We start from the raw sequence: 22,021 nt of genomic DNA on the forward strand, positions 1-22,021 counted from the left end.
AACGAGTTCATTTGAATGAATAGCTTCTTTCAGTTTGGGAAGTGTCATTGAAAAATTCACTGTTGGATGCAGCTGAGAGGTTTTAAATGAGGGCAAACTGCCTCTAGGGTAGATGGATAGAGAGTGGGTTGGAAGTTGCCATTCACAGCTTAGGAATGTTTCCTTTCAGAGAAGACAGGGTCGATGACTTTGGCATGACCTTCCAGGTCTGTCACTGAGGCTTATCCCTGCCATATAGAGGTGATAAATCTGTGACATGCCAAAGAGAATAGATAAATTTGTAGCTGTCAGTGGAGCAGGACGAGGCGACGGGTCCTCTCCTGCCTGACCAGCACAATGAGCCCACACACAGAGACAGGCACAATTTCACCCTTCCCTGTCTCCAGTTCAAACAGTGGTGAGAAGTTATGGAGCACTCAATCTGTGTAAATAGACAGATAAATCATCAGCTTAGCTATAGTCTTGAGACTAGTCCCTTTTAAGAGCAATGACAGCAGTTTTCAGAACAAACTCTCTGAACTTTCATATTATTAATGAATATAAATAGTCAATATCAACTGGTTTTACCTCCTACAACTTCAGAAGCACTTTGTTTGCACAGCTGATGAAGGATTTTAGTCTGAAACATCCTGTTTCTCTGGAAACTTTGCACACTGTGCTTAAAATTTACTACGTATACATGAAAGCATGGATGTAATTTATGTCACTTGTGATAAGTAACTTTTGTGTTTCACGGTACAAGAGACATTAAAATGATCCACCATTTCTGTATTTCTGCACTACTCTGGTCTATCAGGTCTATCATGCTCATAGTAACCCTCAGTTTCACCAGCAGAGGCCAGCATTCAGATGCCTGGCTGTCCAGTCTCACACTCACAGGTGCACAACTTGTTTTCATTCATCCAGATCACTGAAAGTAGTAGTATGTCAAGACTGCTGAATTTTTGGCTTACTTCTGAAGCTTTACTCATCTGAGGAGCTTTCTAGATTATCCACAAGTCCAGACTCAGTACTATGAGAAATGTGCAAAGCAAACATTTGCCATCTTCACCTTTATTTAAAATGTTTGTGGTTTTAGTTTTGTTTTACTTTGTTTTAACCAGATGTTTTTATTGCATCAGATCATTTTAGAAGATGCACCATTTACTATAATATGACTGCCTGACACTCTTTTGTGTACATTTCCAATGTGTGTATGAGGCCAGTGCTGGGAGATGCTCAGTGCTATACTGGGTACTGTAAGGTGATATATGACAGAATCCTGCACCATCTACTGCATGTAAGTTGATCCATGGGTTTAATTATTCATGCATTTTGTGCTATGCAGTGCAGTTTCATCATGCTTTTTGGGCCGTTTTGCTTCCCCATATGCTTCTCTGGTGCAAGGAGGAGATTTATAGAGCACACAGGTGTGTAATGAACCTTCCTGCACTGTCATCAAATGCTCTAACAGACTGGAATAGCAGATGGATAAGCCACCAGACTGCAGTTTGGAGCTTGAGGTTGAACACCGCTGCCCTTAACCCAGGAAAATGTTTCAATATGCTGGAGTAACCAAAGATTCATTTAAAATGAGGCGTCCCTTTTGCCTCTCAAGATTTGAAAAAGCCTGCTGAGGTAAGGTTAGCTAATTTGCTGGCTATATTTAACCAAGGCAGCCTGTTTTCTTGCTAATGCCAGGTTAGACTAGCATCAATACCAGTAGCTAACTTGGCTAAGCGGCAAGTCAAATTCTTGCTAATGGTAAATCATGCAAACTTACAGAGATTGAATGATGTTTTCAGACACAACGGCATAGTTGCTTTAAAACAAAAATCATCTAACAGTTTTAGTAAATAAAATATAAAAAAGTTACTTTTCACTTTTTTAATTCACGAGTACATTTAAAAGTAGCAGCTTTTTAAATTTCACCTGGGGACATTTTTTTGGCAGGATACTTTCAAATCTATTTGAGTAAGACTTTGACACATTATCTGTATATATATTTCATGTTCACTTAAGCATAATTTATCAGTATTTTTTCTACCCCTAGTGGACATACTGTACATAAAGACCTAGTGATCAGTGACCAGTGTATTGTGAAAACAATAGTTTGAACTAAAATTAAACATTGAGGGAAACTGTCATAATCTTTATGAACAATACTGTCTCTGTGTTGTTGGTTGTATCAGGTCACTAGGTGGCATCAGATACACATGCAGCTTCACATAATTGCAAGTAGGCCTGTGGAATAGGACAAAGAGATCTGTTATATAGGACAGAGTAGATCCACTGCTCTTCAAAATGACAAGGCTTCTAGTGCTCAAAGTTTATCTAATCTAGTCCATGAAAGGCTTCATAAATAGCTGATAAGTTGGTCCAGTGTGCTAAAACTGTGCAGTATATGAACCCAATCATGACATACATGATAGGCAAGTAAGTAACACATTGCACTGTTTTCTCATCAGTACTCAGTCAGTATTATTTAAAATGCATTTAACCTGCCATCTTTTCCATTTGCTCATTACTAAAAATCAATCTAAAATATGTAAGTAAAATCTATTTGTATGTCATTGCAAAAGTGTTGCTGTGCTACACTGCACACAGCTGGTTCTTAAAGGTACTGGGAATAGCAGATTTGATTGGATATTGCCACAGCACACTAAATGACACCCCTTTTTACAATTGTGCCACGTCACCCCCTTCAATGGTGGTCAAAGTGATCCCAAAACTAGGTCTATGTGCTCATCTTATGCCTTGCTTTTACAGTACGACAATAGAGTCCCAGAAATTCTTTGAGTTTTTCAGTGGGAGTATCGACAAGAGAGAGGTGGTACCAGTTCTTTATATTAAAACCACTGAGGCCTGTTCGGTCAGTAGAAAGAAACAACCCCCCCCATACTTTCACAAAGACGAATCCAGCAGAAGCTGGGATATAGATGCCCTGATAATCCACAAATTTAGTTTCAGCAGCTGAAAGAGGATAAAGTGGATAATTGTTTTGTGGAGGGCTAGTGACAGCCAGAAACTCTATAGCGCAATCCTCTGGTCTACGAACAGGAAGACAAGTGGCTTTCTATTTTGCTACATATCTCTTTTGAAATCCTTGTAACACTGAGGAATTATTGTCTTACTATGAGTGAGGAGTCTTTCTACAGATGTGGAAGTACATGTAAGCAACATAACTTGAGAAGACCAGATTACTATCTCTCAGTTGGAGATAGTGACTTATATAGTCACATATAAATAGTGGAGTTAGTCACAGATGTGATTAGAATCACACTGTCTCATCATGACCACTACCCAACATATAGTGCATGCGTTGGGAATGCTGGACCTGGCTCATTTGATGAACAAATACTGGTCATTTTAGTGCTTGAGTGGTGCTTGAGTTGGACTGCCACATGCTTTGCCATTATGTTTCTAGCTGCTCCAGAGTCTTTGAGGGCTAAAATTGATTCTGGCAATGAATAGAATTTGATTGTGGCGCTGAGCTTTCAATCAGTGAGAATTTATTTTTGTTTAGTTGCTAGTTTGACTTACCACAAATGAAGGTGCATATCATCACAAGGATATGGTCTTAATAATTTATATGGGACAATAGTGGTATGTGCTCAGCTTTATGTGCCTTTAACATCCATCAGACAAGAGATACAGTATATGAACCCCATTTGCATAGTGATCACTACACATCAGTCTGATTTGAACCAAGAAATGGAGTGTTTTTCCCAAATACAGTGCAAAAAATACAGGTTCATTCTTTTGCTGGCAAGAGTGCATAAATTCAGAATGATACGATTTTTATCATTTGTCTATCTTCTTTCCACTATTCTCTCCATTTAGCAAAAGAGATCACAGGGGCTATCTTTGAAATGTCTAAGCTTGAGGCACCTGCTTAGTGAATCAAATACAGAGATCATCACACTTAGAAACCCTAGCTATTGTTAAATTACCATACCGGTCAGGAGGATATGGCTTGATAAGCCCAGGCTGTGAATTGGGCCACAGATACAGTTTCCAGTGCCATTGTCAAACCACTGAGGTAATCTTGTAGCTATTATGAAACTGTTTCACTGAGTTTTTTGCTCTATGCTTCACCAACATACAGAGTGCCAGAAATGACAGAACTAATATAAAAAAAAAAAATCAGCCTCTTCCTTCTGTTGCTGGAAGCACAGTATCTCATTTTCTGTTGTTTAAACCTAGAAAACTGGACCAAAAGGATGTTTATTGAGGGTGCAGTTTTTTTGTTTGCATGTTTGTTTGTTTTTTGAAAGATGGTAGTTAAAAATATGTGCTGTGTTAGGACTATATGTCTTAATAGTAGGTTAATATTTTCTAGCATTTTGCAGTTTTGTTACTTTCAAATTTCTGGACTTGCTGTGGCCAATATCTTGCTCTACATGCTACAGATGGACCAGAATTATGATGCTATAAAAATATTTAGTAATGCTACAGGGGTCCGTATATAATAGGATATATAAATGCTGAGCCAGAGCTTATCACAAAGTAAGGGAATAAGCTGTTGTTATACGTTATTGCCCCTTTTCAAAACTGATTTTTAGCCATGAAAAATGTTCCAATCTTAGGCAGGCAAAAATATTTTATATGTATAGCCTACAATATCACTTAAATCATCCTCATTATTATTTAATGTGCTAACACTGTGGTGCTGAATCTTCTACATGAAAGTAGAAATAAAAGATATCACCTTTTAATCTTGTTACAGGATAGCATTTGTGTGATATGGAATAGTTTGTCCTGGCAAACATCAATATATGGCATGCAACAGAGAGGAACAAGGGAATTGATTCACTGCTGGGACACGTGACCAGTATCCTCTGCCTCTGAACATCTTTTTTAGCTGCTTCAGGTATTAGTAGAAAATTGCCTAGTCCTAATTATATTTTCATTATGGAACTAAAAGAAGCAAATCTAGCTGTGCAGTTCACACTCAAACATTTCTGACCAAGAATTGATGCTCCATGAAGAGATTAGCCTGTTACAGCACTGCATGAATTTTAATAACTAAAATAAAAAGACCCACATGTATTTGAAACGTAGCCCTCCTTCCTTGAGCCACACAAGAGTAATATTAACTTGAAGTAATTGTGATTTTAGTAAAGTTATGTAAGAATATCTGGAACTTTGGATATGCTCTTTCTTTCTTTGCACAAACTTTGATGACGTGGTTGCTGAAAGAGTTGCTACTATATATTGGTGATGTTGGCAATGTTTACTCCATTCTGGACACTGTTCTGTCCAGAATTCAGTTCTGGGCTTGTCTCTGCTCCAGCAGGCAACCACCCAGTATTTCCTGCAGAATGTTGCCAAAGCCATTGCTTTCCTGATGGCAGCCTCCAACACTCAGCCCACCCCTCCCATCCTTATCCTGTCAGGAAAAACTCAGATGATGGTACAAAGTGTTTATGGAATATCTGTGACTTTTTAAAATGTATTCTCTATGTTAATTTTAAATGCTATACCAGAAAATATCCATATTCAGTATTCCTTTACATCTCTGACATCTCTGTCAACAAGGGACAGATAGTTGACTGTCTCTTACAACCATGAATATGAATCCATGCAAAGCTATACCAATATAAAAACAGACTATATAAAACAACATAAAAAATACAACATACGTTCTATGTTGTGTACATAAGAAACAGTGGTCAACTGTGGTCAAAAATTCAACTGGCCTATAAACTATAAGGCCAAAAGTTTGTGGACACCTGACCATCACACGCATATTGTGATTTTCCCAAATGTGGCGATCAGATCACTGCTATTAAAGGACAGTTACAAACCCCTCCCCTGCCCTGTTTTCGGCAAAGGTGACCACATTAGCATATAGCTGTTAGCTGCCTACAGACAATGCCTCAAACAAGAAAGTCTGGTTTTTAGAGCAGTTCACAAATGGAGTGAGGATTTCCAGACTCCAGGACTGCTTTGAATCCACAGACTGGCAAATGATTCAAGATGCAGCAGGAGGCAACATAAATGAACACACAGACTCTGTGATATGCTACATCAAGAAAGGCACAGAGCACGTTGTTCCAACAGTCAAAGTAAAGTCATTTCCCAACCAGGAATCATGGGTCAATGGAGAGTTGTGCATCAGGCTGAGAGCGCGAACTGTAGCCTTCAACTCTGGGGACCTGACTGCCTACAAAAAATCCAGGTATGACCTCCAAAAGGCTATCGGATCTGCCAAAAGAGACTTCAGGGACAGACTGGAGTCCGACTATCCCTGCTCTGACCCCAAACACATGTGGAGCAGTCCGCGCACTATAATAAACTACACAGGCAGCAAAAGCAGTGATGTGCCTACGTCTGCCTCCTTACCAGACAAGCTCAGCACATGCTCGCTTTGAGGCAGGCAGTACCTTCTCTGCTGTGAAAATACCAGCTGACCATGACACCAGCCCTCGGGGTCTAACTACACTTGAGGTGAGTAGGGTGTTTAAGAGAGTCAGTGCTCGGAAGGCATCAGGACCTGATGGCCTCCACGGTCCTGAGGGCCTGTGCTGACCTATTAGCAGATGTTTTCACTAACATGTTTAATCTCTCTTTGAGTCTGACTGTGATCCCCACATACTTCAAGCAGACCACCATCATCCCTGTCGCCAAGAATACTGCCATCTCCTGCCTGAATGACTACCACCCAGTAGCACTGAGATCAGTGATCCTGAAGTGCTTTGAGCGTCTCGTCAAATCCTACACCTGCTCCTCTCTACCAGACACCTAGGTTCTAGTTTGCTTAACGCTCTAATAGATCCACTGACGATGCCATTGCAATGGCCATGCACTCTGCCCTGAAACACCTGGAGGAAAGAGACACCTATGTGTGGATAATATTTATTGATTACAGATCTGCATTCAATAGAATCATCCCTACCAAACTCATAGTCAAGCTGAAGGATCTGGGACTTAACAGTCACATGTGTAACTGGATTCTGGACTTCCTGACGGGTAGACCCCAGGTGGTCAGAATAGGCAGCCACACATCCTCCACTCTCAACACTGGTGCCCCACAGGGATGTGTGCTCAGCCCCCTCTTGTACTCCCTGTTCATCTATGAGTGCTCTGCTATGAACAGCTCCAACATCATCTTCAAATTTGCTGATGATACAACCATCCAGGGACTCATCACCAATGGTGATGAGACATTCTACAGAGAGGAGGTCAGAGCACTTTCAGTGTGGTGTGATGACATCAATCTCTCTCTGAATTTCAGCAAGACCAAGGAGATGATTGTGGATTACAGGAAGCCACAGAGAGGGGGTCGCGCTCCTACATCATTGGAGTGGAGGTGGAGAGAGTTATGAGCTACAAGCTCCTTGGTGTCCACATCACTGAGGATCTCTCCTGGAGCCTCTACACAGACACAGTAGTGAGAGCAGCATCTCTACTTTCTGTGGAGGCTTAAGAGGTTTGGCATTTCCTCTGACATCATGTTAAAGTTCTAACGCTGCACCATAGAGAGCATTCTGACCAGCTACGTCACTGTTTGGTACGGCAGCTGCTCTTCCTCCACCTGCAAAGCTCTTCAGAGAGTGGTGAGATCAGCAGAGCTCATCACTGGAAATAAACTCCCACCCTTACAGGACATCTACCAAACATGTTGTTTGAGGAAGGCCCACAGTATCATTAAAGACTGCTCTCACCCTGCTCATTATCTGTTTGCGACACTGCCGTCTGGCAGACACTTCCACTGCATCCAATAAAGGACAACCAGACTGAAGAACAGTATTTATCTCCAAGCCATCAGACTACTTAACAGCCTGTAGTCCTTCATCTAGCAACACTTTATTACAGCCACTTCCAGACAGTTAGATATTTACTATTCAGATTTACTGTGTACTATTTATTGTACGTGTATGTACTGTTCAGTCTTATTTAGTAGCACACGTCACTTTTACTCTGCCATTGTAATAATTTAATAGCACATGGAACTTTTACTCTGCCTTTGCATACCACTGTTTCATTTACCTTATTACAATACAGTGTCATCTCAACCATTCATGTCCAAATATGTGTTTGTACTGTCAGTGTCTAAATCTGAGCCTCATCACAAGCATATCAATGCCTAGTGTACCCAGTGTAACTGTGCAAATGACAAATGAACGACTTTTGACTATTGACATATGTGCTTGTTGAACATCCCATTCCAATGTTGAGCCCCTTTTGCTGTTATAATAACCTCCACTCTTCTGGAATGTGGAATGTGGCTGTGGATATTTGTGCCCATTCAGCCACAAGATCATTAGTGAAGTTGGGCACTGATGTCAGGTGAGAAGGTCTGGTGCACTGTCTCAAGTTCTTGCGTACCAAACGAACCATGTCTTTATGGACCTCGCTTTGTGCACAGCGGCGTTGTTATGCAGGAACAGATTTGGGCCCCTTAGTTCCAGTGAAGGGAAATCTTAAACCTAGGGCATACAAAGACACTCTAGATAATAGTATAATTCAAACATTGTGGCAGCAATTTGGGGAATATAACATACGGGTGTGATGGTCAGGTGTCCACATACTTTTGGCCATATGGTGTTTCATCAAATTTTACATTTAAATGAAACATAAAATGAATTATAAAATTCATAAATCATCACAGAGACATCATAACTATTTATATCGGATTATTCTGCTCAAGATAGAAATGTATGAATGTATGAAAATTTTTGTCTAAAAGGCTGCATGTCTCACAAAATATTGATGTTAAATGAATAGATGCTGAATGTGTGGTGCTTAAGTGGAAATTCAGCAGAGGGCACTTAATGTAATATAATCTATACATCCAGTATGCATATATTCTTCTTCCTCCCAAGTCATTAACAAGGCTATTATTCATAATAGAATTGAATTCATGACTAATGGGGGGTCCATTTTTTTCATAAGAATAATACATTCAGGCACTTTTCATTGATGTTGCACTTAAAGGTATTATTCAGTTCTGTTATACACTTGTCTTCCTCACTCACAATCAATTTCCTTTTTTATTTTTTTAGGGTTCCCCAAGACTATAGTACATCTTCCCTGTCAGAAAGAAATTGACCTCAGAATGCTAATAGACTGTGCTTTTGTGCATGTGGAACTTAATGACCATTAGTTGTAATTTACTACACTTTTCTGGCATATAGTGCCATGCAAACTGCATTATTTGGATCAGACAGTGTAGTGCTTCTTCATTAGTTTTTCTTCCCAGTTATTCAGTAACTACTATTTATTATTTGGAATCTACATTAAAATCTTAGGAAAGGTATATAGTTGCTAGAGTGAGGGATGATGGTCTGGAGAGGTGAAGTGGTTAAGGGTTTATATTTAATTGATTTTAAAAGCCATTTTTGTACAATGTAAGGTAAAACCTCTTTTGTGTTTGGAAGGAGTTTAAAGATGTGGTTTCAAAGCTAAATATACATCACAGCTCAGAATGTCACTTTTTAGTTTTCTGTACTTCTGGCCCTTTTACAAGTGTATAAAAAAACTGGTTACTGACATCCAGCAAATATACGTCTCCCATCTCATGGAGCTGCATAGTGTGGGTTTAAACACTGGTGAAAATAGAAGGGTATTTGTGTCATTCATTCATTCATTATCCATCACTAACTGCTTTACCATGGTCAGGATTGTGGTTGATATGAAGCCTGTTTTGGAAACACTGACCGCAAGGCAGAAATACCCCCTGGATGAGATGGCACTCTATTGCAGTGCACCATGCACACACATTCACAAACTCATTTACACCTAGAGGTGTGGATTGTAGACAGTCCACCTACGGGCATGTTTTTGGAATGAGGGAGGAAACCAGTGAACCCAGATGAGACTCATATGCGAAACTCTGCACAGACACAAGCTTAGGATCGAATTCAGGACCCTGAAACTGCGAGGCAGCAGCATTACTGTAACACACAAGAATGTTCAGAAATGCTTTGAATTGGCCTTAATAAACAGTGAAGAGATTCAGCTGTTTCCATGAGAAGTGAAGTTTCAGGGGCAGGATGTGACTGTAACAGTTAGAAAAAGCTATTAACAACATAAATCTGTTTTCTGTATTCTCTTTAAAATGTATGTTCATTTTCATTGCTTCTCATAGTCTTAAAACATATTCTCATGAGCGTAGTGAAAAGACTTACAGAGCCTAAGGGCTAGAATGCTGCATACAAATTGTTTGAATGACACTTGATTAATAGTGATGTTCTTTCTGAACGCTGCATTTTGTTATTCTAATCAGAACATAATCTATTCTCAATGTGCGGCCGTCAGAGCATTCACTATCCATTCAGTGTCAGCAACTGATCACCATTTGAAAGGCAAAAGCATTCCACCATGGATCTAGAGCAGCTTTAATCAGCCTGCTATCAGAATGACTAACAGCACAATTCAGTATGAGCCACATGCATGGTGCATATTAGGAGATATTTCTCAATAGCCTGGCGTGTAGGAATTGTTTGGTCTGCCTGAATTCATTGCTCAGTAATGAAAGAGCATTCTCAAAGCAGCATGGATCCAGGTTAAGAATACAAACATATTACTCTGTCTGACAGCATCACAGCATGTTCAGATCAACGGAACTAGGAGTGAAAACAACATGGAGCGCAAAATAGGTTTTAAAAATTCTTTCGTCAAAGTGTTTTGGGGCTAGCATATAAGCACTGTTTAGCGTATAAGGCCATGACTTGGCACAGAGTATATGGAAATAATATTATTGTGTATTTTGAAGGTTAGGCATAGGGAAGCCTATCACTTAGCCCCTTCCTGCTGGATGCCTATGTGGGACAAGTAATGTTTTCATGCACTGTGGCTATGCTGAGGACAACAAAAGGCCAAGAGAGATTTCCTACCTACCTAGCTTTTCAAACTTTGCTGCTCCAGGGTCTACAATTTCCAGGTTTATTTTCATGGATAATTCACTTTATTAAAAGTACATGATTTGTATGTATGTACGTCTGTAGAAAGTGGAATCAGTTTTATAATAAAAGCTATATTGTCTAATTAAAATTTAATGACCTCAGCACGTTGACATGGGCATGCCATGTTATCTTGGAAACGTAAAATGAAAATCTTGCTCTGTTATTGCAGAAGTTACATGTCAACATCCTTATCTCATTTATTGGGCCTTAGTATATGCCTTCTGCCAATGAAAAATGTGCCACTTATGGGGAGATAACAGCAACTTCAGCCTGAGAGTCATTCAAAATGAATTGCCCTGCACATTGTGGAGCACTGCACTGACTATTCATTTACAGTTCTAATTAAACTAATCAAATCACTTTCAATTGCTTTCATTCATTTTCAGTTTTAATTGCAGTTTAGCATGTTACAGTTCACACTGCTAGTGGCCTGCGTAATATGACACAGGCCTTTGTCCGAAGTAATATACAGATAAGGTTTGCAGTCTGAGCTAGGGGCCTGGTTATGTGTAAGTGAACCCTGAGAAGAAAAATAGCAGCTCTTTATTAAGCACTAAGTCAACCTTCAGCACAAGCAAGGTGGCAGAGGGGTGCATAATTTAAATCATATTACAGTATTACTTATATTTGTGAATTCCATTGACCCTATTATCCATCCACGGCAGCACGGTGAGGCAGTGGGTAGCATTTCTGCCTCACAGCCCCAGGGTTCAATCTTGAGTAGGGGTTACTGTTTGTGTTGTGTGGAGTTTCACATATTCTTCCTGTGTTTGCTGGGTTTCCTTTGGGTTCTTTCCACTGTCCAAATATATGCACATAGGATGACTGCCTAATCTAGATTCCCCTTATGTGTGTATGAGTGTGTATGTGAATGGTGCCTTACAATAGACTGTTACAGGGATTGGCTCTGTTAATGTTGACGACATTTGACATGCTTCTTCCATATATTTGTATCCCTGAAAAATGTGAGACATCATTAGTCAATCTATTCAATATATTTATTCTTTATTCTGTTGTGCTTAATGTCATTGTGACACTCTCTTTTGATCACTGTGAGGAACTTAAAATAAAAATAAACTCAAATGTCTCAGTGGACTTCATATTTTTCCATATGGCAATGATAAAGTGTTTGCATCTGGAAGGTAATCCCTAAAAAATGTAACAAATGAAACTGCACAGTTCTTTATTGTAATAATTGTGGTATTGGAATATTGGGTAAAGCTCAATAAAATTAATTTCTAATATTGTATTCATGTACTCTGATGTGATCAAATACATACAAATAAAATAACTCTCCTCACTGCAGCTTTCCATTTTGAACTAAAACCTGCTAAGAGTAAATGGGAAAATACAGCAGTAACAAATTATTACAATAAATTGAGGTTCAGGCTACTTAATTTTAACTGATCCCTGTTGATATCTCTTCTCTGTGCTAAATTCTTGGAAGGTTCCAAGCGAAAACTACTAAGCAAAAAATAAATAAATAAATAAATAAATACATTTCTCTCAGTAGTCCTGGTAAATGGACTTGTTATTCAGTCAAGAAGATGTTTCACCTCTGGCTAAGGGCTTCCTCAGTTCTACCTGATGATGGGAAAATCCTTACCATTTACTCAGAGTGTGAGACATTGGCATTGTGAGACTGACATGGCACTGGGGTCTAGAGATGTGAATCAGAGTGAAACCAGAGAGGTAAATATGTCAGGATGACATTGTAGGTAGGTGATAAGTGCTGCTGTAGACCTTCTTCAATGGTTATGGTCAAGTCTGTATTAGATAAAGTCCTTTCCAGAATGTGTACATGGTTGTCCTCAAAGCAGTGACACGTGTTCATTAGTTGTAGGCAGACAACTGGGTCCTGACTTGAGAAAGTACTTGATAATTAGTTGCCTTCTCCAACTTCTCAGTCTTAGCAGTAAGCTTGCAATTTCTGTTAAGCAAGCATGCATTTTAATTGCATTATTCTAACAGCTAAAATTAGTCTTGGCTTCGTATTTAGCTGACTATAGCTAACTTTGGTGGGGATAGACAATGCTATTTAAAGTCTGATGTGAGCTATCTGACATTAGATACCAAATATCAATAAATTTAAGTAACACCACTATTGAACAATAAATTACAAAATCAATGCTTGTTTCTATGAGTCAGAAAAGTAATTGGTCTAGCTAACCAATCCTATTAGAAAAACAACAGACCTTATAATAACAGACCTTAATTAAAAATAACAGACCTTAAATTATACCTTAAAATAATAGGTATAATTTGCCATGTATTAAAACCAAAAACACAAGGATAAAGTGAGAAATATGGTGTTTATGAATTTTCTCTCAGTGGTATGCTCTCGGCAGTCAAACACAACAAATGTTGTGTTTACATAATATAAAATAGATATTACTCAGAAAATCAGATATTACTCAGCTTAATCACTTAATCATTCATTCATTTATTAATTTTCGGTAACAATTTATCCATGTTTAGAGCCTGAGTGTGAGGCAGTAATACACCTTGGATGGGATGCCAGTCCATCACAGGCCACTTGAAGCACTTAGCACAATCTAATTTCTGTAAAAGGGTGTGTTTATGTGCTTGACATCTGTTTATCTCCCTGTCTATTGCTTTACTTTACAGTACAATCTTCACTCAGACCAGCTTCACACAAACCAGCTAATGGCAGACTATAAGAGAGCCATTTCTCTTGGCTTTCTTCATTACTAATAACCTTTTTTCCCTATTACAGTCAGTTTGAACAGGTAAAGTCCATGTGTACCTGCCATTTTTATGTTGATTTGACTTTGAACGATAGAACATTATGCCAACAAAAAGAAACCTGCTATGCTGTTTCTTCTCTTTTCCTCATATGGGTGAATGAAATTGGCTCAGGTATTACATACAGGCTGTTGAACTGGACCCCAGTGATGAGTTGAACATATCTGATTCAACCCACAATCAGCTCTTGTGTCCAACAGAGCCGTCCTGTACTGTTCCCTCAAGTAGTACAAATCAGCAGGAAGCGATTTTACACAAGGTGAGTTACAGAAGCTGTTTTTGCCTCGATTCCATATTACAGACCAATTAAGCATGTTCACATTTGACTTGATGGACTCTCAGAAGCATTGTTAAATGAAGTACACAGTTGTTTTGACCTGTTTGCTCATCCTCTATATATATGTATATGTATGTGTGTGTGTATATATTTGGAGAGATGGGCTTGTGGGTTGTTTTTTTTTCTGACTGACAACCTTTTGAGATTGTACCTTGTTTATAGGACACAGTACATAAAGAAAATAAAAACACATTCCAGCTCATGTAACCAAGACACTCTTTAATCTTTTGTGCAAAACAGGAGACAGATGGTTGCTATGGTTACAGGGTAAATGCAATGCTAGATTTCTACAGCATTTGTTCAGTGACCTAAAATGAACGTAATATCTGCTTTAAATGACTATATTTTAAAGAATTTTCATTATAAGGATACATAATTTTCATGATTGGAGATATCAATGAACAAGTGGTGCTGTAGTGAGCAAATCTATTCTCCATATAGTCATTGCACACTTCACCATTTTTAAACTCACAATATTTCAATTTGATCATAAAATACACTTTATTGGTGGGACGTTAACATAAATATTTTCCCTGATACATTACTTCCCTCTATATACCCAAGCAATCCTGAATTAATGATTCACATCATGCCACATTTGTAAATGTACTGACAAAGTGATGGTAATTTATGGAAATGTGGAAGGCAAAAGGGCTTTAAATGATCCGTCTTCTCCTTCATCTTGAAAAGCTTGATATTTTCCACTACAGCACTCCCTCTCTATTTAGAGAAAGATAACATTTAAGAGCAGCTATGTATTTTAATTAATAAACATCTCAATAGAGTATAACAAAACAGGGATATAAAGTCATATTTTCCAGTTATAACAATAGTAATAATACATCATATTTAGATAATATACACTCACTTTGATGACGAAAAGCATAATATTTCATTCAAATAATACTCTTTTTTGCTCTCCAGCTTCAGCCTGATGATGCTCTTGTGTGTGGTCATCGGGCATTTAGGATGATTCAGGCCACAATGTAACATCCTCAACTACATTTGCACAGGTGAGTATTCCTCTGCAGCACAGTACACTCACTGTTTGTTTTTAGTTTTGTTTTCAGATTTGATTTACTGTATGTACTTTTTTTTTTATTTTTATTTTTTTTTACTGTAACTGTATCATTAGAATATAGCAGTATATCTATTGTATTCAAAACTTATCTTTGCTGTAAGAGTCATCTATGTTTACCATTATTTAAAGACATTTTAATTTATTTGAAGTTCAGATTCAAACATGACTCACTGCAATTTCAGTTTAGTCTGTAGTGTATACTATATGGTCAAAAGTTTGTGGACACCCGACCATCACACTCACATGTGCTTGTTGAACATCCCATTCCAAATTTAATCCCCCTTTGCTGTCATAATAACCTCCACTCTTCTGGGAAGGCTTTCTACTAGATTTTGGAGCGTGGCTGTGGGGATTTCCTCATTCAGCCACAAGAGCATTAGTGAGGTTGGGCACTCTGAGTCCTGACCTCAACCCCCTGTGCAGGACACTGAAGTTCTTTCACTCCATACTGGAACATATTTGGGCCTCTTAGTTCCAGTGAAGGGACACTGTAACACTACAGCATACAAAGACATCCTATACAATTGTGTGCTTCCAACTTTGTAGCAATAATTTGGGATGCACATGTGGGTGTGACAGCCAGGTGTCCACAAACTTTTGGCCATATAGTGTATGTGTTTTTAATTGGTATTATTATTATTATTATTATTATTATTATTATTAGATACCCAACAAACTGATTTAAGAACGGTTTATTTTCTTTCTAAACAAATTAATATGTTTTAGTAGAAATGGAGTATCATTTATTGCAACAGCACAAACATTTCCAATGAGAATAAGTTTAACATATATTGAAAGTCCAGGGTTGAAAGTCCATATTGTGCTAAAACCACCTGGACTAATCTGTACTCTCAAAGCCAACTTTACATTCATCCATCTGTTTCCTGAGCATCTGAATGTAACACCTTTGGCCTCCTCTGATACACTAGATGGTGCCAGAAATAAGCGTGGGTTTCAAATATAACTTGAGTTTCAAATACAGCTTCAGCTAGCATACACCAAGAATCGCACAAGGCATCCAAAGTGGAGTCGAAATAGCTTACAGTGCATTAAGAAATGGAATAAAGGAAGTGTTTTTGTTTGCAGAGACAGTACAATTGCTCAAATGCCTCATATGACTTATTTTCAGAAGGAATATGATACTCATCTTAATACATTAGGTTGTATATACTGTATACGATACAGCTATGAATATAAACAGTTTATATTATAATGATTAAAAAGACAGTTGAATACAATAACATAGCTTAAGGATTTTTGACACATTTGATCCCCGGCGCAGGAAGTGAGCCATGCAGTGTGTGATGCACTGCTATTTAGAAATGACATTAATTACAGAAAGCAGGTGGAAAAGTTCGTCGTCATTGTGTGATGTCTAAACTAACGCAACGCTTCGACAGACTCATTTTCCCAAGCAACGTCATTTTGCAGCGTGTGACGTCGGGAGCCTGAGGCCGGCGCGAGCGGAGCGGAACTCTGCGCGGCGGCGGTGCTGGTGCGCGCGCTGCGGCGAGAGCGAACAACAGAGAAGATGCGCCTTCTGCACTTAAAAACAGCACGACCGGAGATCCGCTGAGGTCTCTCTCTCCCTCTCTCTCTCATACACACACAAACACTCACACACACTGTCACACACTGCTCTGGCACCCGGACCTGGAGACTAGACTGAATATCAGCATGCTGGCCAACAGCACATTCCCGCACCTGGAAGACGACTTGTTCTTCAATTCATCCGGCAACGAAACGCACAGTGAAGCTCACAGCAGCGCGATCCTCATCTCCTTCATCTACTCTGTCGTGTGCCTGGTCGGACTCTGTGGCAACTCCATGGTCATTTATGTCATATTCAGGTATGCCAAGATGAAAACTGCTACAAACATTTACATTTTGAACTTGGCGATTGCGGACGAGCTGCTGATGCTCAGCGTGCCCTTCTTGGTTACATCCTCGCTGCTTCGCCACTGGCCGTTCGGCTCGTTCTTGTGCCGTCTGGTTTTAAGCGTGGACGCCATCAATATGTTTACCAGCATCTACTGCTTAACCGTCCTGAGTATCGACCGGTACATCGCCGTAGTGCACCCCATCAAAGCAGCCCGGTACAGGAGACCTACAATTGCCAAGATGGTCAACTTGGGCGTGTGGATGTTCTCGATCCTGGTCATTTTGCCCATCATTATATTTTCCACTTCCACACCAAACTCGGACGGCTCGGTCGCGTGTAACATGCAGATGCCCGAGCCGCAGCGTCGGTGGATGGCCGTGTTCGTGATTTACGCCTTTCTCATGGGCTTCCTTTTCCCCGTGCTGGCCATATGCATGTGCTACGTCCTGATCATCGCGAAGCTAAGAGTAGTGGCACTGAAAGCAGGCTGGCAACAGCGCAAGAAGTCCGAGAGAAAGATCACGCTCATGGTCATGATGGTGGTCACGGTGTTCGTGATTTGCTGGATGCCATTTCACGTCGTGCAGCTCGTGAACGTGTTCGAGGAGCGGCACAACGCCACGTTCAGTCAGCTGGCCGTCATTCTGGGCTATGCCAACAGCTGCGCTAATCCCATCCTCTACGGCTTCCTGTCAGACAATTTCAAACGCTCCTTCCAAAGGATTTTATGCCTCCGGTGGGTGGACAGCGCTGCTGAGGAGCCCATTGACTACTATGCCACGGCGCTGAAAAGTCGCGGCTACAGTGTGGACGAGTTTCAGCCGGACAACATGGAGTCGGACAGCGCGTGCAGGAACGGCACGTGCACGTCCAGAACTACAACACTGTAGTGAGCTGCACTGCTGAGGCAGACTGCTGACTTGAACACACAGATAACACACAGAATATGTTGCTGCCATGGTCACTGGTATATCTATTGATTCAGTATTTATTTATTTATTTATTTATTTATTGTGCGTGTGTGTGTGTGTGTGTGTGTCTGCAGGAATCAGTTATTAACCTTTTTGGCACTATCTGTTTTATCAAATAGGTTAAGACAGGTTTATTCCTGTAGACACATGAAAGATGACACTGAAGCCTTGTGAGTGTATTAGATTATTACCTAGTGTAGATTTCAACCTGATGTTTGAAACAAGAGATTCTCAAAACTGAATCTGAAACAAATATGCAGAGTATTTATATTAAAACACTGACAATGAGTAATCTTTACTAAGTTGCAGTTATTTTAGGAGAGCCAAACTAACATTTTCTCTAACCCACTCTTTTCTACTGGAGCTTGTTAAAAGATTTTTGTTACTTTCAGTAACTGCCACCACCAAAACAATCTAAATAAACATTAATGCTTAATATGACATTCAGGGTGGTTTCTGCCTCCTACGTCTTTAATGCAGTTTGTGGGAGTGCCTGTAGCCAGTGAATCTGCATGTTCTGATTAGTTTTGTGTTAATTTCTTGCCCACTGTGCATTAAAGAAAATGCGTGCAGGAAAATGAGTGTGTCCACTAACTTTCCATACTTTGTCACTCATCTTATTTGTGGCATACCTCTGTGTTTATATACCATGATATGCATTTCTTAACTTTGAGTTAAAAGACTATTTTAGCTAAAAGTGAAATTTTCACAATTTTCCTCATACCCACAGTGTAATCGATCAGCAAAAACATGTTTAGATGTATGAGACTAATGTAGACTATTTTTTTTTGTGTGTGGGGTGGGGTGGGGGGGGTGGGGGGGGTTGTAGACATCATGATAGGTACAAAACTTCAGACATAAAAAAGTAAATCACTTTATAGATCGTTGCAAGACCTGTGAACTTTCATACAAACACATTCATTCTAAGGTAGCCAACTCAAATCTCTCTCAAATTACACCTCTCATAAAAAACTTTTGAATTTATATCTGCCTAAAACAAAGCTAAAAGCATGATTTCAGGAATAAAAAATAAAATAAAAGCAAGCATTAAACAGAAATGGTAAGCTTATATATATATATATATATTCAGTGCCTTTTAGGTATTTCCAGTGAGACCACTGAGTTCTTTCACAATATTTTATGTTTCTTCATTCCTTCATCTTCTTTAGCCTTTTTATCCCGGTCAGGGTGGCAGTGGATCCAGAGCCTATCCTGGGAATATTGGGTGTGAGGCAGGAACACACACACACACACACACACACACACACACACACACACACACATATATTTTCACTCATTCATACCTTAAAGGGGCTATTTAAACTAGCCAATCTACTAGCACGTTTTGGGATATGGATAGAAACAGGAGAAACCCAGAAAAAACCCATGTGGACACAAAGACATGTCTGTCGTTTCAGTCAAGACATTTGCTTAGCCGATTATTCATTCACTTTTTCCATAGAGTCTGATCCATTTAGAGCAACTGATTCTTTCAAGGCTGCTGCCCTTTTCTTTGCCTGTTTCCTAGCACTTCTCATGAGGCAGTATTTCACAATGGCCACAATAATCACGACCAGCACCACAAAGATCAGCAAAGCTATAATTAGAGGGAAGACAATATTTGACAGGTCTCCAGTGCTTTGCTCAATAAGAACTGCACTTTCAGTAGTACTGTAAGTGGCTGGTTGAGATGAAGGAGGATACTTCTTGTCCATGAAATAGGAGGTTGGTTTATCCTGGACTTTGTTAGTGGCATCAGTGGCTGTTTGTGTTTTCTTGAATATTTCTGAGTCTTCACTATGAACATTGTTCATATCATCAACATACAAACAGCTATAGGAGCCTTGTGTATTAATGCAATTGAATTTACAATTATTGGATTGCTTACATTCATCTATATCCACACAGATTCCATCTTTATTTTTTTTGTAGCCTTTTTCACATTCGAGACAAAGTCCTTCTATGTCTGTCTCTGATCCACCTACCAGTTTCCATTCACCAGTACTCTTTGAACAAGTCAGCGTGAACGTGTCTGTGCCATTGCAAGAAACCCAGAGCGTAGACGGATCCATCATTTTGTTTGTGATGTCATGACGGCCGAATATCAGTGGTTGAGAAGAACATGCGATATTCTTACTCAATCCTTTATGTTTGCAAATAAAGGGAAATTTCTTGGTGCAGGACTTAGCAGCTAATCCCCAGTTGGCTATTGTAGAGCCTCTGTACTCCACAGAAAGTATTCCACAAAGTGCACTTGTGCAAGTACCACTTGGTTCTTCTTTCCATTCAAGATCAGATTTAGTGCTGTTATCTACAATCCAGTGGAAACCCTTAAGTGGAAAATCTTTCTGAACACACTTTTTCTTGTCTTTTTTCAGGCCAATCCAGAATGAAGTAGAGGTGTTGTCTCCTTTGCCCTGAATGACTTTCAGAATCTTTGAAGTTTCTTCACTGTCGGGCATGTTAGCCAGAGACCCATCAGATGCACATAAAGTCTGAGCAGCTTCAAACGGATGCATGTCCAAATCTACAGAGTAGAAATGAGTAGAATCAGGGGAGCCGGAGACAACAATCAGAAAGTTGACAAAACATAATCCAGTCCAGTAGTCCATGTCTCTCTCTTCTGCCTTGTGTTCATCAGCAGTGACTCTATCAATGTCCCCAGCTCTCACTGACTCGTTAACCCACCACCTATTTTCTTAGCCACCCTATGAGGTCCTCCCAAGACAGCATGAACGGGAAATGTGCTCAGTCTTGATACGGCTCTCCACTTCCTCTTGGGCGGTGGTGGTGCTAAAGCAAAACAATAGCAACACTAAAAGAAATTAGCCGCTCGCATAACCAAAGCTTTCATAACTCGCTCCCACAGACACACTCCCACAGAAGAATAAGAACAGCAAGGAAAAAAGTAGTGTGCACTGCCAAAGGTTAGCTAAGCCTTGACTTCAACAAACACAACACAACACCCAAAACAGCTGACTTCACATTTTCTTTAAGATGTGATTTAGAGCCCCCAGCAAGCTCAGTCCTCTATCAACACATCTGTAACAGGATGCACTGAGTGGAAGACAAAGGATTCATCACACTAGAGAATTCTGTTTGCGGTAGCAGTAAATTCAGATTACATCACACACTTAAAATCAAAATTTCAAATGAGTGTTGACTTCAGTTGGTTTGTAAAACCTACTCTCTTGAGACCTAAAGTGGTGTTATATATCTAACAGCAGCTGTACTATTCTATCTCACTGATGAGCTTCTTTGTGAGCCAGTGCCAGATGCTTCCTGAAGGAAATGGCCATGAAAGGCAGGAAGTGAAGTCACAATTGAAATGCTGGATGCTGTGTATTTCATTTGGGAGTGTCAGGGGGTGGATACCATTGTAGAAGGGAAATAAAGTTACAAGGGACAGGAAAAAGAGTCACAATAACAAAATGTATGGTAGCTAATAATTTCTTGTTTGGCAATTGTCATAGGTTGTCTTGACTGAGGCTTAGGATCATTATTGCTCTACTGTGACCACACTTGATCTTAGCTGGTCACAGTAACTGACACAGTTATTCTTGTAATATCTCATAAATTATCTTTTGTTTTTGGTGATCAAAGATTCTCAGTCTGGGAGGATCAGACGTGGTTAAGGTGGTTTTGTGTGTATGTACTCTTGGTTACACTGTGTGTGTGCAAGGAACATCCATGCAGTTGTAGAAAAAAATGCATAATTTCTCATTTCTGCTAGCTTGCTGGTTCCTATGACAAAGAGATCTTTAGCACACAAATATATAGCTTCAGATATAACTTGGAAAAATGAAAATAACTAAAAGGTTAAAATTAAAGTTAGGGTCAGGATTAAGTGATGATATTGAACTAGAGTTAAATATCTGTAATATATAAAATATCCCTATAATGTTGTAGTACATCATGCACACATCAAGCATATCAAGACCTTTTACTGATGCCTTACTGATGCTTTTTGGACAGCGTATATCATATCACAGGTTTATTCTACTCTGTTCTACAGCCTTACCTCTAGATAACAATATATAATGTAAATGCATAAATAAATAAAGGTATTATTAAATAATATTAAATAGACTT

The 22,021-nt window shown here is 39.4% G+C and overlaps 2 protein-coding genes across 3 annotated transcripts; one reads left to right on the top strand and one right to left on the bottom strand.

Annotated features, from left to right (window-relative positions):
• The first annotated feature begins 932 nt into the window (after positions 1 to 932).
• Positions 933 to 18,370, top strand: sstr1a (somatostatin receptor 1a). 2 transcript variants are annotated; one of them, XM_034308157.2, is made up of 5 exons: positions 933 to 1,279; positions 1,387 to 1,617; positions 13,773 to 13,917; positions 14,920 to 15,008; positions 16,477 to 18,370. In XM_034308157.2, exon 5 carries the CDS (start codon positions 16,754 to 16,756, stop codon positions 17,846 to 17,848), a length of 1,095 nt encoding a protein of 364 aa, XP_034164048.1. In that variant the 5' UTR covers positions 933 to 1,279; positions 1,387 to 1,617; positions 13,773 to 13,917; positions 14,920 to 15,008; positions 16,477 to 16,753; the 3' UTR covers positions 17,849 to 18,370. The 2 variants fall into 2 exon arrangements, with proteins under 2 accessions (XP_034164048.1, XP_026790292.1); XM_026934491.3 differs by having other exon boundaries at positions 16,508 to 18,370.
• Positions 18,371 to 18,779: 409 nt separating this feature from the next.
• clec14a (C-type lectin domain containing 14A) lies at positions 18,780 to 20,823 on the bottom strand. The gene has a single exon (XM_026933704.3). The coding sequence runs from the start codon at positions 20,539 to 20,541 to the stop codon at positions 19,369 to 19,371; it is 1,173 nt and encodes a 390-aa protein (XP_026789505.3). The 5' UTR covers positions 20,542 to 20,823; the 3' UTR covers positions 18,780 to 19,368.
• Between the last annotated feature and the right edge of the window lie 1,198 nt (positions 20,824 to 22,021).

The sequence above is a fragment of the Pangasianodon hypophthalmus genome, chromosome 10, assembly GCF_027358585.1.
Source record: "Pangasianodon hypophthalmus isolate fPanHyp1 chromosome 10, fPanHyp1.pri, whole genome shotgun sequence".
Classification (NCBI taxonomy): Eukaryota; Metazoa; Chordata; class Actinopteri; order Siluriformes; family Pangasiidae; genus Pangasianodon; species Pangasianodon hypophthalmus.

Excerpts from the sequence above, each read along its gene's own strand:
- sstr1a (XM_034308157.2), top strand. The coding sequence starts at position 16,754 with ATGCTGGCCAACAGCACATTCCCGCACCTGGAAGACGACTTGTTCTTC.
- clec14a (XM_026933704.3), bottom strand. The coding sequence starts at position 20,541 with ATGGACTACTGGACTGGATTATGTTTTGTCAACTTTCTGATTGTTGTC.